The sequence below is a fragment of the Cheilinus undulatus genome, linkage group 16 (genome assembly GCF_018320785.1).
Source record: "Cheilinus undulatus linkage group 16, ASM1832078v1, whole genome shotgun sequence".
NCBI classification, from domain to species: domain Eukaryota; kingdom Metazoa; phylum Chordata; class Actinopteri; order Labriformes; family Labridae; genus Cheilinus; species Cheilinus undulatus.
The window spans coordinates 35,857,083-35,876,679 of NC_054880.1; the positions used below are offsets into that span (position 1 = coordinate 35,857,083).

Below are 19,597 nucleotides of genomic sequence, written 5' to 3' on the forward strand. Positions count from 1 at the left end.
ACATGTGATGTAATTTACCAAAAAATCAATGTTACTTGAATTTCCAGTTACACCGGCTGCAGCCATTTTGCTCTGACAGGAGGCAAGCAACCTTGCTCACTAGAAGTGTGTCTGAAGTGCAGTGCAATGCAGCACAGCCATGAGCAGCTTGAGACAAGAGAGCACAAGTTCTCGGGGGAACAGTATGTCAACATCGCATTATTTTCCTTTTTGAGGTTACTTTGCCTTTCATTACAACATGATTCCATGATTTCATTACTTTCGCCATGGGTGAGTAGAGTATGATGTTAAAACGTTAAAAATTTGGTACAAAGGATGAGCAGTTTAATGTAAAACTCTGGGGTTTCCCTCCTCAAACATTAACTTTTCCCCGTCAATGGCGCAGTAGTCCCTCTGTGACCCGCTGACCTCCCACTGACCTTTTGCTTGTGCTGCATGGTAAGTTGTAATGTTGACATAGCGATGACTAATGTTTGGGAGTTTATGCGCTGTTATATTTTAAAGTTGACTCAATACTTTCCACATTTTTCTGGCTGTTTGGATCAATCTGCTCAACAAAACGTGTCATAAATTTTTTTTTTTGGCACAGAGCAATTTCAGCTATAATTGAAAACCCCACAGAAAAAAAACCCATAGGCTCTTTTTGGATGGAACCTAAGTGATGCAAACTTGTGGATCGATCAATCATTAATCAAAGCTTAATGTAAGCAGATTCTCAAACCCATCCCAGCGTTTTGCTTTGTTTTACACATTAACAGCCACAGACCTGTACATATTCATATATTAAGCTTACTTTAATTATAGGGCTTGTGGTTTTTTTATGGAAAATACTTAAGGGGAAAAATATTGGAGAAAACAACCACTTTATTTTGAAGCTCCTGTGTGGAAATGTCATTATTTGTAGCTTTTCTTGCATCCTTCTGTGGACAATTTGTAAGCTTTATCTCTTTGCTGATCTCTTTGAATACACGTGATTAAAACAGAAATATACTTACAAAGGGTTCATTCAAGTTTGATTGCATCCATCCTTGCAGAATAATTTCCATTGGAAATATAATTTCCATTGTCCCGTCAGTGCTTACAAGAGCAACTTATCAAACTAAGAGAACACTTCAAGTGTTAATATCCTATTTTAGCGAGTTTAAAATAGATTGAATTAGATTTTAGACCTCAAGACCTGTTTTTTAATCAAATGTTACCACTAAAATCACAGCTAGTAAATTTCTCTACTTATTGGGTCATGTAGATTTTACTGTATTTAGCACAGAATGATGACTGCGAGCTACAACCCCTATCACTTTCTCTGAAATGCAGAACGGCTGCATGTTTATTCTGCTTTAAATACTGAACATTTCCCCAGAGTGTCCTTGAATATTAAGTGACAGTTAAGTCACTTGTTATAAGGACCTCTGCCAGGCCTTGAAGAGTCTCCGGGTTTGCAGACACGCCCTAACCACCGGGGATCTCCGGAGAGGAGGAGGAGGAGGAGGATCGGGTGAAAGTGGAGCGGAGGGAAAGAGAGGAAACCATCCCCTCTCCTCTCCTCATCTCTCCGTCAGAAGTATGCAGGGCTCGTCCTATCAGACCTTACGTCAGCCGGGACTCTTTAACAGGCTGTCAGCCGGGACCCAGACAGGCAGAGAGGTGGTGGAGGAGATGAAGATGACAGACACGGCACGAGGAGGATGTAGCACACCTGAGGGGAGCTGCGTGACGAGCGTTTAAAGCGGGACTCATTCCGGATTCAATGCATTTGCACTTTAACACCAGTGATGAGTTGGCTCCTGTTGTGGATTCTCACTGCAGCCGGAATTCAACAGGTGGGAAGGAGGATTGATTTTTATCTCATTTAAAATGTGCAAGCTGCGACTCTCACTAAGATTATCCTAATAAAAATATTTATTCTTCCTCATGATAATGATGGAGACCCAAAGGCGCGATGAAAGATCCTTTTTTACCTATGAGGGGACTTGTAGAACTTTCCAGCATGTTTTATCAAAGTTTTTTAGACTTTTGGAAAACGTTGAGACCTTAATTCTCTTGTTAGTAACGACGCCAATAATGAGTTACTTGGCAGTTTGTCAGTTAGCCAAAAAGTGACGTCACAATGAGAGTTTAACGGCCCTTTTTCTCCCGTTAGCCTGCTGCTAGCTTATCCTTCCACGTATCAACCGCTCTCCGTAGTCAGTGATGAGGTTTTCTGCAGACTTGTCTCCTAAAAGAGTGAACGCTGACTAACTATGGAAACTTTTCCGAACGTGGGAGACATGTTATACTAATATGTCAGCTTCGATAAATTAACGACTGACCTGGACCCCGTCATTCCCGCTTAAGTCGTCAGAAAGGAGTCGCTTTGACTATTAATCATCCCTCGGTGAGATGCTGGCAGCTGCCTCCCCTCAGCCTCACTCCACGGTGTAGGTCTACAACCGTTTGTTTCACGTTAGTGCCATCTAGTGGTCAAACATTTTCACATACAAGGAATTTGTTTGGTGCCAAATACCATAGATTCTAGAAGAATTTCAATATTAAAAGGACAAGAAAAATAAGAGGCTAGAAATCTAACAGATTATTATAGAAAAATAAAATTAAAATATGAAATACAATAGAAGCATCACAAAAAATAAAGGTGCAAAAAAGGTATACTGGTGAACAGGTTATAGTGCAATTTCCTAAAGCAGCCTTTCCCAAACTTCAGTTGCGACCGAATTTGAGACCTGAAAATCTTTCAGGGCTTTCAGAAATTAATTTTACAAATTGTGGTTAATTTCAGGATTTCTGTAGTTAATCGTGATTAATCACAACCTTTCTATCTCATTGTAAAATCACACTTTTTGCATTTAAATCACATTTTTTTTGGTGTCATTTTTAGATTTTAAACTGTCTTAAACTAGGGTAACTGACTTCAACTTTTGACACAGACCTGCTTTTGTAGGTAAATAGAAGATTTAACATGAACCTAACCACAGAAAAATGATCTTGATCTGTGCGTATGTAAGTCACTTATATTTACTTTTCTATATTTGACTCTGTAAATATTCCCAAGTAACAATAATGACTCCAGAAATACTGATGAATTTTTAAAATTGGGAAGTGAGCAGCATAGTATATGTCACCAGTTAATCCAACACCAGTTAAACTGTGGCACTGTTTGTATACATTAGAGATAGTAAATGATAAAAAATATGGCACAAGTTATAACCCCTGGCTGTGTTTTGTTTTTGTTTTTTTGTTTTTTTTCTTAAACTTAGAATAATCACACATAATCAAGTATATTATGATAATTTAAACATGACTTCAGTAAGTTTGAGTCATTGTAAATGACCTGTTCTGGCCTACCTTTAGTACCTCTTAGGGCCCACTGATGGGTCCTGGCCAACGCTTTGGGAAGCAGTGTTATAAGGGTTATAACAACCACTCCTTACTACTTGTTGAAGTTGCAGTAGTTGTAGTTGTAAACAGCGAAATAAGTCCAGTGTGTATAAAGTTGTGCATAAAGTTTGTTTAACCGTGCATGGTTTTTGTCTGCTGGTTCTGGGCTTCACTGAGAATCTGGGGGCTTCTTCTGACAGCATTAACTGAGCTATCCATTAGAAGGTCATAATCTATTATCATCTATTTCCAAGATCCTCCATCTTCTGTCATTATGCAGAAAAATTGTAGGAAATTTTACACTTTTGTAGATATTTTTTCCACAGTATTTTAAAGTTTAGAGCAAAAAAACAAACAAACAAACAAACAAACAAAAAAACAGTTATGCAGTACCAGGGGTGGAAAGTAGCTAATCATGTTTACTGAAATTGCTGTAATTGAGTAGCTGTTTTGTGCATTTGTTAGGGCTGTCTAGAGTAATCGAGTTAATCACGATTAATTAATGTCCACCATTAGTGTATTAATTTTTTAATCATAACTCATCACAAGCTTATTGTCCCTTTTAACTCACTTTGGCTAGGCCAAGTCAGCATCTCCCTGCAGCCACAGTGATGTAAAATAAGTCCACCAAAATCTAACACACAGCTCAGTGGACAAGTAAAAAAAAAATCCAAAATGACAGTAAAACAGCTTAAAATGCAAAATAGTGGAATTTTGAAATGGAATATAAAGGGTACAATGAATAGCAATTAACTTCGGAAATTCTGAGATTAATCGCTATTGAAAATGTTAATCTCTAGACGGCCCTGGAACTTGTACTTCTTTTACTTTTTGAAATCACTAACTTTTTTGTCAGTATGTTTTTTTTTTTCAGTATGTTTTTGGGTAAGTATTTTACATCATTTAAAAAGCACCTAGCACTGAGTAAAAACCATAAGCACTAAAAAGAGGTCTTTGCCTTTGCCAACACCATGAAACATGGCCAGAAGTTTGGCTTTGGTTTTGACTAACCATGGCGGTCAGTGGAACACTGTGAGAGAAGGATTCCCACATGTTAGCCCAAAACAGCTGTTGGATTTTTCTCATGGTTAAATCACACCCTTAAAATAACAAACCTGGGTGAAGAGTTTTTTTCCTTGTTATTATTGTAATGTATGGTGTACATTTTATTATGTCCTATTTTACTGTATAATCTTTTTCAGTATCAAAAGTAGGTACTCAGTACTTTTTGAGTAAACTTTGAATGTCTGCCTTTTACTTTTACTTGAATACATTTATAGATCAGCACTTTTACTTCCACTAAAGTGATTTTTAACAAAGCAGCTGTACTTCTACTTGGGTATGATAGTCTTGTTTACATTTACGTTGATGACGAGTAGCTTTGTGGCTCATCCTTAACTGAAACTCATTCAATGTTGTTGCTTTCAGCAGCAGTCACAGCAGCTATCTGTACAGCCTAAATGCTGTTAAAGTTCAGAGGCAAGGGCCAGACTCAGGGATGTAACAGGAACAGGACATAAAGCTTGCATAAGATGATTAAGCATGTTTACACTCATTTAGATTCAGATTAAATGTGTAGACATATGTGCATGTTTGTTTACATGCGTTTCATGGGTCAAAAGCTCCAAACTGGAGTGCAGTGCTCTGCTGCATAAGGCCAACATCTGTGTATCACATGACTTAACCATTTATGTTTATCTAACCCATACTTTGTTGATAAAGCTATCAACCAGCAATGATCTATTGTCAGTCTGTACATAGGGTTAACACAGCTACACACTTAAAGTGTGTTTTGGTAACCTGTTAAAACATATTACAGTCGGTTAACTTTGCTGTTACGCTGCTCATTGGCTGCAGCAAGCTCTGCAGCTGGATAGTTGGAGAGCCAAAAAAGCATTCTGGAGCAGTTTAGTGCAACCAATGTGTTCCTGGGCATGCAACATACGCGGTGTGATGTCATATTTAGTGTTTTTTGTATGATTTAGCATCATGATCACCACTTTCTCCTTAACAACAAATTGTGACCCAAAATTTCCTAATTTTTTCAATCATAACTCAATAACAGCACCAATCTTGGAGTGAGCACCCTATTGAAACTATGCATTATTATTACTATTCTTAATGAATGACTAATTTTGGGCCTTAACATGCCCTAAAACAAACCAAAACCCGCCTGAAAATTGTCCCCTAGTGCAGTGGTTCTCAACTGGTCCGCCCTCAGGACCTACCGGCTTTTCTTACGACAGATCGCAACCCAAGTTTCCAAAACATTTTCAACAGTGCATGTTTAGTTGATTGAACATGTTGTAGTTTGGAGCATGATTGGACCAAAAACACCCAATATAAAAAAGAAAAGGGACACATTTCATACCCTCTTTCACCATTAAGTGTCAATTTTTGCCAATTTTCCAGAGAACTTGTGAAATTACTTCCTTATCATGGGAAAAATAACCATTTATTACAAGAAGAGGAGTTAAATTTGTTGAAATATTGATCAAACATTTAAATTAGCCCAATTTCACAATAAAACATGGTAAAATAAAACATATCAATGTATGTCCAAGAAAGACTTCAGGTCTTTTGCCACCATTTTTTTCAGACACCTAGTCACGACCCCCTGAAAACTGCTCCGTGACCCACCTTTGGGACCCAACTCACCAGTTGAGAACCAGTGTCCCAGTAGAAATGGTTGTCAGATAGTGGTTACGTGTTCAGTTGGGATATGAGACTCGGTACAGGTCTGTTTAAGGTCTAGATGAAAAAAAGGATCTCGGGACCATCCTTTAAAATGTACAGGCAGAACAAGTAGTTAAAGGTCAAATTTTGCGCCTTTGGATTACTAATCATAGCTCCCCTTTCTGCTAATTAAAATGCCCTCCTTTGAATTTTGTTTTTTTTTCCTCCTTAAAAATAACTTTAAACATTCAACCCAAACACCATTCGCCCAAGGGGTATGATTTTCAGTCAGCATCCATTCATCTCAGTTTCAAAATAAGGCCTTTTTGGTGGTGTATGATCAAGGTCTGCTCCTCTGCACATTTACATTTTAATGTCATGGTTTTGCTGTAGCGCCACCTACTGTAAGAAGCCAGTAACACCTCTAACATAAAACATCCAATCTTCTTTGAAATATCAGTCTTGACCTGATCACATATATTAGTTAGTATAGTGCTTTGTCATACTGCCCCCGAGTGTTGACAGCCAGTACTACCACATACACAAAGTGCAATATGCTCATTATTTTTCATTTAATGGCAGTCCTAGGAGGACCTGTGTAGTCTCTCTGCTGGCCTGCGGCATACTGCATGGGTTGCTAGCACTGAAGTATTGCTACACACCCCTACATGCACCAGGATGCAAGGGCCCTACAGTGCAGCCTGCAGCCCTAGTTTTTGATGAAAATGGGGCAGTTTGGACTTGAGCTGGAACAAAAGATGTGATGGAAGAAAGAGATGGAGACAGTTCCTTCAAAAGAAAATTGCATCATAGACTTTTACCACTTATTTTTTTCCAGGAGCACATCTAAAACCAACTGAAAATGACTTTTGGGTTCTGACCTACTGGTTGAGAGCCAAGGTCATCAAAGTATGTGGTTTTGGACACAACAGCATCCTATTGCTTACATTTTTCATCACAGATATCCAAAATGAGTGATTAATTTGTCTGTGAAATCAGAGCAATGAGATTTTTCTACACTGTTTCTACAGGGGGCACCAAAACCAACACAAACTAAAGTTTCTCACTAGAGCATTGTTAAATGAAAAAGGCAGGCTCTGTGAAGAAGAGGAGCTTTGTTTGAGAGGATTTATAGCAGAAAAACAAAATCCAAACTTCAGCGTCTCCCACAGTAAATGATAATCTTCTGGCTTTTCCCCTCCAACTCTGTGTTCTTGAGAGAAACACAGTTTCATTTTCTACAATAAAAAAAAAGTTATTTGTTTTCAGAAAAATGTCCTCTGCTGGAACTCGTTCCTCTGTCCAAACTTAAGCTCTGAGCGCTGGGCTGTTGATGTGGCTTGTGTGGCCTGTTTGAGTGAGAACATCTGTTTTAAGGAGCTGCAGAGCTCTTTACTGTGTGATCTGCCTCTTTACACAATAGCTCGTGAGAGTCAAACACACTGAGGGAAGAGACGATGATTAACTTTCACTGGCAGGGTTTTGTAACTGTTCAGCACAGTGAGTTTCAGATTATTAACATGGTGATGGAACTCTTCCACAGTGTTAGACACATACACGGCTTGACATTATTGATTTAATGGGATTCACTCAGCAGGTGTTTCATTCATTTTTACAGCATAGTTTAATTTATTGCACAGCAGGACTTGATATTTTGCATGCTGCCATTTTTCAGTCATGCAGGCATAAAATTGGTGTTAGCAAGCAGGGCTGAAATAAAAAAGTCAGTATTAGTGTAAAATAATGCCTCCACATGTGGCCAGATAGCTCTCACTCAGTAAAACATGGCTTAAGGTTAAAGCCTTTAGATTTGAGAGCAAAGCATGGCTTGTATTTCTAAAAGACAACTCCTTTTATTTATTTTTGTTTTAAATTTGGGTTTTAATCTTTTCTCCAGGCCTTCTCCCAGAATTCCACTGCCATGCCACCCGCCTCAGTTGTCACCACCCCAGCTGTGGAAGCCTTCAACCGGACGCAGTACTGCAAGTGGCCCTGTGAGTGTCCCAAGGTGGCCCCCGTCTGCCCACCGGGCATCAGCCTCCTCATGGACGGCTGCGACTGCTGCAAGGCGTGCGCCCAACAGGTGGGTGAGGAGTGCAATGAGGCGGACACGTGCGACTACCACAAAGGACTGTACTGTGACTACAGCTCGGACAAGCCTAGGTACGAAAAAGGAGTGTGTGCATGTAAGTGTCACTCTACAGAAACCAACAACAGTTTTCACACAGCAGGGAACGTTTCTGATGATTTTAGGATGTGGTGGTTAGGTCCGAACCACAGTTGTGGGTATTATAACAGGGAGGCCATTCCCTTTTTTTTTTCCTGTAGACTGAAAACATTTGGGTTTGGCATCAAAAGATGAATATGAGACAAGAGTTCAACATTTCACTTTGGTATTTCCATCTGGATCTGATACACAGCTTTAAAGATAGCACCTTTTGTTCTAACCCATCCATTTTTCATGTGAGCAAAAGTGTTGGAACATGTGACTGACAGGTGTGTTTTATTGCCCAGGTGTGTCCTATTACATTGATGACTCAAACATTAAACAGCACTGAATGTCTACGCTCAGTTTCTGATTTGGGTTTTGCCTATGCAGACTGTATTTATATTTAGAGGTTTAACCACCATGAAAACCAGAGAGCTGTCTATGGGTGAAAAACAAGCAACTGTGAAGCAGTTCAACCATTTGGAAAGTCCTGAAGAAGAAAAAAAAAACACACTGGTCATTGTTTGTATAGTGCCAATTCATAACCAAAGTCATCTTAAGACACTTTACAAGGAGGGCAGGTCTAGACCGTACCCTCTGATGTGGCCTATTTAAATAGACCAGTGTTAATCATTAATATTATTATAAAGACTATACCCTATTATAAGAAGGCCAGTGTTAATTTATCATAGCAGTGAAGTCGTATTGCTCTGGGATTCAATGAAACTGTTTTAGTAACGATTATAGATGAAAGAATGATGTTAAATGATGAAACAATGATCACTGTAATACTAGCATTAGCAAAAATAATGGTGGTGAAGAGACAGCTGTATAACATATGTGCAGTTTTAGCTGTTTTTAAGTTCACTTTAAGATATGAGTCGCTTTGCTCCACTTTTTTTTTTTCAAGGCATTTTATGTTTTAGCTCTCTCTGGGAAAATGCATGATAAAATAGATATAAGTATTATCTATATGTTGAAAAATTCAATTCTTTAGTCTAAAATTAATTGACATCAATTCATTTTTTAATCACCAAAACAATCAGGTCACAATCGTAACACTACCATATGTCACAGTAGTGACTGTTTTGGTAGTGACATTTTTAGCTAATTAGTCACAAAACTCAGCAATGCTTGACAGATTTAAAAAGATGTTCATGAATAAAAACATTGTATCTATCAATAAAAGCAAAAATATTTATTTAGTTGCAGAAATTATGTGTTTCTGTACTGACAGTCTTTAAAAAATATATTTTTCAGACTTTGCAACACAATAACCTAAAAACAGTACTTCTTCTGTACCCACCATTTGACCTTCAGAGAGAGGAAGTCTGTCTCTATTGTTGGTAAAATTTTGGTGTTTGTAGCTTAAAACAGGCACCCCCTATGGACCCTAACTCATCCTGTTTCTGTAGTGAGATGAAAACATGGGACTGTTTTTTTTTTTTACGTATATTTCTTGAATTTACAACGAAACCACAAAATCAATTTGAATATTTCAACTTCCCCTTAAAAGAATTAAAAAACATATATTAATAAACCCATTTGAAGAAAAAAAAATAAATGATTTTACCATTCAGAGAAATTTAGGTGTTAGAGTTTGGGACAGCAACTTCCCAATACAAAGTCACATGTAGAGGAGGATATTTAATATATTTAATTGAATGCTATCTGAACTAATGCATTTGTATTGAACAGATCATAACATGACATTAATAAACATCAAAGGTGTGAATATCTAATTGTCTTTTAAAGGTGACATATTTTACCCTTTTAAGAAAAGTTTATATTAATGAATGTAGCTCTTGTGATATTACAGACACTTTTTTCCCAAAAGGTTAGACTGGAATTCGGACCATCAATCTCCCAGGCTATAATCAGCAGGGTAGATCACTGAGCTATCCAGCATCTCAGCTGGTAGCTGAGGGGATCAGTAGACGAGGGCAGAACTTTCCTCCAAGTGGGGGAGGGCCAACCAAACCTGGGGGTGGGTGCCTATGCTCCTGGTGAGGTCACTAGATGTAAAAACTGAGAATGGCTTGTTTCACCACACATTTTCTGAAAGAGAGCGGGAGAGGGAATGGGTTTTTCTGGTACTTGAGGGGATTGTGGACAGGCCAGGGACACATATTTGTGTTAGAAAAGCCTGAAAAAGTGTTTTTTGCATAATATGTCCCCTTTAAAATGTGTTTTTTAGTATGGGACTGCAGTTTGCGCGAATTCTGTAGAATGGCCTATATACAACATGTTAAGGGCTCCATGTCATTAAGCATTTTTGTTTCACATGAAGATATAGCCAGTTAAATAACAAAAGAAGTGTTTGTGATTCAAGCTGTGATTATGTAATTGTAATACTAGTAGATCTGTTTTTGTCTACACTATATGAAAAAAGTCTTCAGCTGCCTGACCATCACACCAACAGGGAGTGCAATGACATTGTATTCATTCAATACATGGACTTTAATATGGAGTTGCCCCCCTTTTGCAGCTATAACAGCCTCCACTCTTCTTGGAAGGCTTTCTACAAGATTTTGGAGTGTTTCTGTGGGAATTTGAGCCCATTCATTCTGTAGAGCATTTATGAAGCCAGGCACTGATGTTGCACCAGAAGGCCTGGCTCACAATCTCCGTTCCAGTTCATCTCAAAGGTGCTCGATGTGGTTGAGGCCTGGGCTCTGTGTGGGTCAGTCAAGTTCTTCCACACCAACCTCATCAGATCATGTCTTTAGTCCTTGCTTTGTTAACAGAGGCACAGTCATGTTGGAATAGAAAAGGACCTTCCCCAAACTGTTGCCACACAGTTGGAAGCATAGCATTGTCTGAAATGTCTTGGTATGCTGAAGCGTTAAGATTTGTCTTCACTGGACATAAGGGGCCTAGCCCAGACCCTGAAAAACAGCCCCACACCATTATCCCTCCTCCACCTAATTTCACAGTGGGCACAATGTAGTCAGGCCGGTAATGTTCTTCCAGCATCCTCCAAACCCAGACTTGCCATCTGACTGCCAAACAGAGAAGCATGATTTGTCACTCCTCTGAACATGTTTCCACTTCTCCACAGTCCATCCAATGTTTAACATTAGAATTGGTGATGTGAGGCTTGCATGCAGCTGCTGGGCTATGGAAACACACTTATATAGTGTATCTTTATGTGCAGTGCTGTGCATAAGTATTTACCACTTATGATTTTTTTCTCTATAATATAAGGTAAATGTTGCAAATTAAATTGGATTTGTTTTGGTGAGGTTGTATTAAATCAATCAATGCCAAATACTATATAATTGGATGTATTGATAGGGGTGTTATATGGTATTTGAAATTGTTTACAAAGTTTGTAAAGTATTTTATTCTCATCTGTGGAATTTACTTTTTTTAATAAGGAAATTTGAATTCTTTTTTTGTACAATAAAAATATGGAGAAGATAATTGAAAGGAAAATACTTTTGCAGTGCAGTGTTTCCTCATTTACAGCAGTTTTTCTTGCCTGTCTCTAATATTTGCCTTCTTGTCGTTTCTTTCTGTCAGACATGGTGGGAACAGGCTGTGAGCATGATGGAGTGATCTACCGTAACGGGCAGAGCTTCAGTCCCAGCTGTAAATACCAGTGTGTGTGCGTAAACGGTGCCATCGGCTGCGTGTCTCTCTGCACAGAGTCACAGCCTCCGCGGGTGTGGTGCCAAACTCCGCGCAGGGTCAAAGTTCGAGGTCAATGCTGTGAGCAGTGGATCTGTGATGAACCCAAAAGAGGGCGCAAGACTGCGCCGCGGCACGCAGTAGAGGGTAAGACCTCTCTGAACTCATATATCTATGGTTGAGAGCAGTTTTATCTGCCACTTTTAGTGGATGCATTTTTTACATTTCTGAATAGCACTGACAAATCCCCTCATTTCCTCTCTGCCCTCTTATACACAGCACAGCTGACAGTTCAGTCTCACAACAACATGCAAGATGAATCAGAGGGTTATGTGTGAAATATTGAAAGAGAAAAGGAAAACAGTGGATTTATGGAAGTACACTTAGAAAAAAATACTTCGGCAAAGTCCATGTCCTTAGTATACACAATTCATTCAGAAAGCATTCAAACCCCCTTCACTTTTTTCTTTCGTTTTCTTGCAGCCAATCACTTAAATTAATTTCTTCTCTCATTAATCTACACTCAGTGCTCCATCATGACAAAGTGAAAACAGAGTGTTAAATATATTTGTTTAATTTATTAGAAAATATAAAACTGAAATATAATTTTGACATTAGTACTCAGAGCCTTTACTACCTCGCTGAAGCACCTTTGGCAGCAAGCTTTGCACACCTCTCAAGTTCAGTCAGGTTGGATGGGGGCTGTCGGTGGACCACCATTTTCAGGTTTCTCCAGAAATGTCGGATAGGGCTTAAGTCAGAGCCCCGGCTGGGCCCCTCGAGGACATTCACAGAGTTGTCCCTGAGCCACTCCTGTGTTGTCTTGGCTGTGTGCTCAGGGTCATTGTCATGTTGGAAGGTGAAAGTTCCCACCCAATCAGAGGTCCTGAATGTTGAGGAACAGGTTTTCATTGAGGATATCTCTGTACTTTGCTCCATTCAGCTTTCCCTAAACCCTGAGCAGTCTCAGTCCCTGCTGTTAAAAAACACCCCCACAGCATGATTCTGCCACCACCATGCTTCACTGTTGGGATGGTATTGGGCAGGTGATGAGTGGTTCCTGGTTTCCTCCAGACTGGTTTCCTGGTATTTATAATTAAGAACAGTTCAATCTTGGTTTCATCAGGCCAGAGAATCTTGTTTCTCACAGTTTGAGAGTCCATCAGGTGCTTTTTTTGTAAACTCCAACCAGGCTTTCATGTGTTGGAGATGTTTCTATTTAGCCACTCTGCCATAAAGCCTAGATCAGTGTCCCATCTCCACACAGGATCTCTGGAGCTTAGTCAGAATGACCAGGTTCTATGTCACCACTCTTACTAAGGCCCTTCTCCCCCAGTTGCTTAGTTTGGCCAGGCGACCAGCTCCTGGAAGACTCCTGGTTGTTCCAAACTTCTTCCATTTGAGAATTATGGAGGCCCCTGTGTTCTTGTCAAGTTAGGTTGGATAAGAGGTTTTCATTAATGCTGATATAGCGTAATCAGATGAATATGTAGTATGTTTAAAGTAAGGTTTCTAGAGTACAGGGAATATTTAGTACTAAACTGATATCTGTCATGGCCTTGTCATATTTCTAACATAGTATAATTCCAACTGTAGTTTGAATTATGGTGAAAAATTCCACGTTTTGTTGAGAAAGTGAAATATTTTATAGAAGCGTTTAAAAGGCAGACCAGTCTAATGCAGCTGTGTGTGAATTTTGTGCTCAGAATTCTGTTGTTGTGTGAGGACAGCAGGAGGATCATCAGGGTTGGGTGTGTGCATGCGTGAGTGCAGGGACAGCACAATCCCTTCCTGTGGAAACCCTCACATGTTTCTGGGTTATGTCCAGTCTCCAGCCGTTTTACAACTGTGATGCTGTCGAGGGAATAATAGGGATGAATATCTCTTTGTGTTGTGAAATGGGACAAATGGAATTAGGATTAGAATTCAAACACAATGAAAAGACAAGGATTAACATACAGAGAGTGTTGGAGGGGGTGTGTGGGGGCAGTGCTCCTGCATGGGCAACAGCCTTCCCGCCTGCCCTATTCACACTTGCACAAATCACCTGAAGATTTGCATGTATGAATGTAAACAGCAGTTTTTCACCCTGACTTTACCCTGGAATTTCCTGGTAGCTCCAAAGCTAGCCCTCCCTCCATCCCCCCATTGACAGACATGAAAACTACAGGAAGATGTCCTGCTCTGAGGGACGGGTGTTAATAGGTAAGTCGGGAAATTTTCAGGGAGATCCTCCTGAAATTTTCAGGAATGCATTAGGGCTTTGAGATCTTTTAAGTAGCACATGTCGACTGGATCATGTTTGGGCATGGATTTCAGCTTATAGCCCTGTTCACACATGCACAAAACGCCTGAAAAATCTCCTAAATATACCTGGTTGAGATCAGAGTTACAGGTGTGAACACTGACAGATGAGTTTTTCACCCTAATGCAACCAGAAATTTCCCCTGCAAATGCCCTGTTTGCACAGGATTATTATAACCTGGGGACCTCTGGTAATTTGTAATAATCACACTTGACATCTGTGTTTTTAATCCTGTGTGAAATGACCTTGTCTGTAATATACAGAGTAAAAATCCCAGGGCAAATTACAGACTATGGGCTCTAATTTCATGGTGCAGCACAAGGTGGCGCAGGGTGGCGGAGCGTGGCACATCCCCCGCAGTGGTAATTTCGTCCAGAGCACCACCGTGCGCAGCCAATTTGGCAATTTGGTAGACCGGGCTGCGCCGAGATAGGTGCGGCGGCCCACCAGGGGGAGGTGTCGACAGATTCAGCTTGGCCCAGTGACAATTTCATGCCAAAACACTGCGCGGAAGGTGCGCTGAAAGCCCGCCAGTTTCAACCTGGTCTATTCTCGGCGCAGGCGAAGTGCGCCCGGTGTAGTGGTATTTTGGCTGACAGGCGTGCAGTGCGCACACGTCACCAAAACCTCACAGACAGGTTTCCAGAGTGTCAGGCACATTTCAATGTAATAAACAATCACAGCAACCACTATGTAATGTAATTGTCTGAACCAGCATATACATTTGTATCTATATAAATTGTCCCTTCACATCTGATGTCAGATCAAAGATGTTTGTCGCGTCATTGAAACTCAACCTGATGGCAGCTGGGAGTGATAAAAACTAGCGAGTTCACATCTCTCAGCCAACCACAAACAGCCACGGCATCCGATACGGAGTATATATTTGGCTTCTCTCATCTCATGAAATTCAAAAGAAAAGAATAAAGAGAGAGACACTCGCTAAATAAAAGTAAGTCAGTCAGTGTCTTAAGGATTTACCTGTGATTGCCCATATTTCTCTGTTTTAATCTTTATACTTAACATGATCTAAAAAGATGGAGTACATTATTGCAAGGAGGATGAGGAGGAGATACCGGGAGAGAATATATCACCAAAGGTTCTCCTATTTGGCGATGACAGAGCAGGAATGCAGGTGGATCACAAGCATGATGCCTGGATTAGCCTGCTGCTGTGTTTAATGTAATTGTCACTTCATTTTGTACTCCTATTCATGACACAGGAACAGATTACATCTGTCTCGCGAGGTGGTCCACACGGTGACGCACATCGTGGCCTCTGATACGCAGCCCGGTGGCCACTGTGTACCTTCTTTGCTCTGACAGCTTTTTTTTTGGCCCTTCTCCTTACATCATTGAACCGTTTTTTACATTGGGCAGCGGTTCTCAGAATATCTGGGCAAACTTGATTGACAATATTAGTAACTTCCTCCCAGGCAGTTTTTGCATCGTCAGCCCGTGGAGGTCTGTTAGCATTACCATATATTCTGGTACTGCGAGGTTGGACCTCCCGGACCAGCACATCAGTTTCCTCCTGGGAGAAGTTTGGCGGCCTGAAGCTGCTGCTGCTGTCTTCAACCATGGTGGTGGCAAGGTGAAATTGGCACTGCGCCTTGCCCGCAGCGCATTTAAAGGCGAGGAGAGGCGTTCATTTGATTGGTGAAGATTACACTCGGCTGTGTTAAACCCACTCACGTCTTCTCTCCTCCCTCTTTGCCACTTGCGCCGGTGGGAAGGACGGAGGCATGGGTGCGCCGCGCTGCTCTGGACTGCGCTGTGCACGAAAATTGCAAAATGCCCTGGACGCACCCCGTTGGCGCGGCGTAGGCGCGGCGAAGGGTGTGCCTGTTCTACGAAAATAGAGCCCTATATCACAGCACACACAGAGTTCCACAGGTGATAATAATCCCATGTGAATGGGCATCTCTGTAGTTTAGGGCGGTAATTCTGTTTGTTTTGTATGGTCCAATTTGTTTTTTTCATCAAATAAAAATCGAGGCTGCAAAGGAGATTGTCTGCAAAGTTTTGACACCTTTGGGCCATTATTGTGCTTTTATTTCAGATCATTTCATCTTATGATGACAAATAACTTTTTGTTTGAGTTATGAATTTAAACTGTGCTATCCAAACTCACATGTGTGCACCTCTGCTCTCATAATAAGCACATTGCCTCTACTCTGCCTCCAACAGCTTCTCTTTACCTGTGCCTGATCATATATCAATATTATCTAGCCATACATTTTATGCATATAGCAATTTATATTTGATATATATCGCTTAAAATCCAGTGATCAGTCTGGAGAGCCAGGGGAGATTGTTCACTTTTTATTGATCATGGACAGCTTGCTATAATTGATAGAAATGAAAGTAAAAAGAACAAAAACACTTTGGCCCAAGTTATCAGTTGTAAACTCTGACTAACAGGAGGCGAGGCTATATGAAGGAAACATCAATTGTATGGAATTTAGAAATAAAAAATCCCGGAATTTTCATTGTTGCTGTTGTGCTGCAGCTCCATGTTTTCCATCAGAAATATCTGTGAATTTCTAGGATATCACACTTTGCTTATCCTGTGGAAATACACCACAGCAAACTCAGAGGTTCACAAATGATCAGAGGTCCACAGGTAATACTAATCCTGTGTGAATAGTGCTTTTTCTTCTGCAAGATTTCAGGGTAACCTACCCTAAAATTTCCTGAATTGTTTGTTCACACTTGTCCCTTAAAGCAGAAAGTTTTCCTGCAAATGCCTGTCATTCAGTGTCTCGATAGGGGAGGGACAATTATAAGGTCAGGTTAAAAAAAACAACTTTGCAGTTTTTTTTCATACATGCCACTAGCAGGTACATTCAGGAATAAAATCCTTAATGCACATGCAACCCTGAAAAACTCAGGAAAGTTTCAAGCTAACTTCCCAAAAAATGTCCTGACTTGCTTGTTTATACTCATCCCTCACAGCAGGACGGTTTCCTACTGCCCTGTTCACACTTGCACAAAACTCCTAAAAATCTCCTAAATTTACCTTTACACAGTGACAGGAACTTAATTGATTGAAAGAGTATATTTACTTCTTCTTTGAAATAGTTTGCATTAGCTCTTATCAAAATAAAACCATTTTTGTAGAGTACGATATGTGATATCGTTGCAGTTTGTAAATCTGATCTACTACACGTCTATATTGTTCCAGTTCCCCCAGCTGAGACCAGGAGCTGGCACAAGAACTGCATTACCCAGACTACCTCATGGAGTCCTTGTTCAAAGACGTGTGGCCGTGGCCTGTCCATGAGGATCTCTAACGCCAACGACCAATGTGAGCTGATCAAAGAATCTCGCCTCTGCAACCTGCGGCCCTGTGAGGTCGACATCACCAAACACATCAAGGTAGGTACTCACTTTTTCAAACTGTCAAATAACTTATACGTTTTCAGATTTAAAGTTTTTAAACTTCTTTTCTCCATTAGCCGGGAAAGAAATGTCTGAACATCTACAGGGAAGATCAACCCTCCAACCTTACCATCTCCGGCTGCACCAGTAAGAAGCAGTACAGGCCCAAATACTGCGGCGTCTGCACAGACGAGCGCTGCTGCATCCCCTACAAATCCAAAACCATCGACGTGGACTTTGAGTGTCCTAACGGGGCCGGCTTTACCTGGAAGATGATGTGGGTCCAGGCCTGCTTTTGCAACCTTAGCTGCAAAAACCCCAATGACATCTTTGCTGAGCTGGAGAGCTACTACGGTTACCCAGAAGTCATGAACTAAAGAAATACCAATCATGCTCTCTGCTTATGAGAGACCCTCTCTGACCTAATTTCCTTCTGTGTTGTTTTGTACTTGTGATGTTTAAGTAAAAGGGATTTCTTTTTATCATTTTTTCCTATTGGAAAAAAATGTAAATATCAAATGTAAAATGCCCACAATGGTTTATAAGGCATGTTGTGCTTTTGAAGAACATTTGAAGAACTGCTTTGCACATGATAAAAATAATGTGTGTAAAATACTGAAGGCTTAACTTATTTATGGAGCTTTTTGCATAAATAATACCACATTTGTCAAACATTGTGTCTTTAAACCCACAAGTAGATAAAAACAGCAATTTTCTGTTAAATTTTCTTTTAAAGCTCCTTTGAGGAACTTAAAATCTGTACCTACCCCATGGTATCTATTTCAGCCATCTGACTAATAACCATATACAGTGCCTATAAAAAGTATTCACCCCCTTGGATGTTTTACCCATTTATTAATTTTATAAATCAATCATGGTCAATATGATTTGGCTTTTTTGACAAAAAAGCTCCTTAATGTTACAGTGAAAACAGATTTCTACAAAGTAATGTCAGTTAAATAAAAATATGTAAGGTAAAATAAGTGATGCATAAATACTACACCCCTCCAAGTCAGCGTAAACAGCCCTTCTCAAGTCTAGCCAAAAATTCTCTATTGGATTGAGGTCTGGGCTTTGACTAGTCCACTCCAGCATTCACCTTGTCTTTAAACCATTTCTGTGTAGCTTTCGCTGTCTGCTTCGGCTCATTGTCTTGCTGGAAAATAAATCTTCTCCCAAGCTGTAATTCTCTTGCAGACTGAATAAGATTGTCCTCCAGGATTTCCCTATACTCTGCCACAGTTATTCAACCCTCTACAAGACTGGTTGCTGAGAAGCATACCCACAGCATGATGCTGCCACCACCGTGCTTCACAGTGGGGGTGGTGTGTTTGTGGTGATGTGCAATGTTTGGTGTCCACCAAACATAGCTTCTTGTCTGATGGCAAAAAGGCACCATTTTGGTCTCCTCAGACCAATGAACTTACTTCCACCTGACCGTGGAGTCTCCCACATGCCTTTTGGTGAACTGCAGTCAAGATGTAGTCTGAGTTTTCCTCAACAGTGGCTTTCTCTCCCTCAAAGCTTTGACTGGTAAAGAACTCAGCCAACAGTTGTTGTATGCAGAGTCTCTCCCATCTCAGCTGCTGAAGCTTGTAACTCCTTCAGAGTAGTCATAGGTGTCTTGGTGGCCTCTCTCACTAGTCTCCTTGCACGCTCAGTTTGTGAGGACAGCCTGATCTAGGCAGATTTACACATGTGCCGTATTCCTTCTATTTCTAGATGATGGATTTAACTGAACTCTGGGGGATGTCCAGTGCCTTGGACATTTTTTTGTATCCATCCCCTGACTTTTTAATCACCTTTTCTCTGAGGTGCTTGGAGTGTTCTTTCTATTCGTGGTGTAATGGTAGCCAGGAAAACTGATTAACCAGGTGACTGGACCTTGCAGGAACAGGTGTCTTTATATTACAAACACTTGAGACACATTCACTGATTAAATAAGGTTAATTTAAAGGGGATGAATATTTATGCAGTTACTTATTTTACATTACATATTTTTTTACTTAATAAACATTA

The 19,597-nt window shown here is 40.3% G+C and overlaps 1 protein-coding gene across 1 annotated transcript; it reads left to right on the forward strand.

Moving 5' to 3' along the window:
* Positions 1-1,537: 1,537 nt before the first annotated feature.
* Positions 1,538-18,193, forward strand: ccn4a (cellular communication network factor 4a). Its single transcript, XM_041808957.1, has 5 exons — positions 1,538-1,820; positions 7,946-8,234; positions 11,783-12,037; positions 17,382-17,575; positions 17,656-18,193. Exons 1-5 carry the CDS (start codon positions 1,773-1,775, stop codon positions 17,953-17,955), a joined length of 1,086 nt encoding a protein of 361 aa, XP_041664891.1. The 5' UTR covers positions 1,538-1,772; the 3' UTR covers positions 17,956-18,193.
* Positions 18,194-19,597: the final 1,404 nt, after the last annotated feature.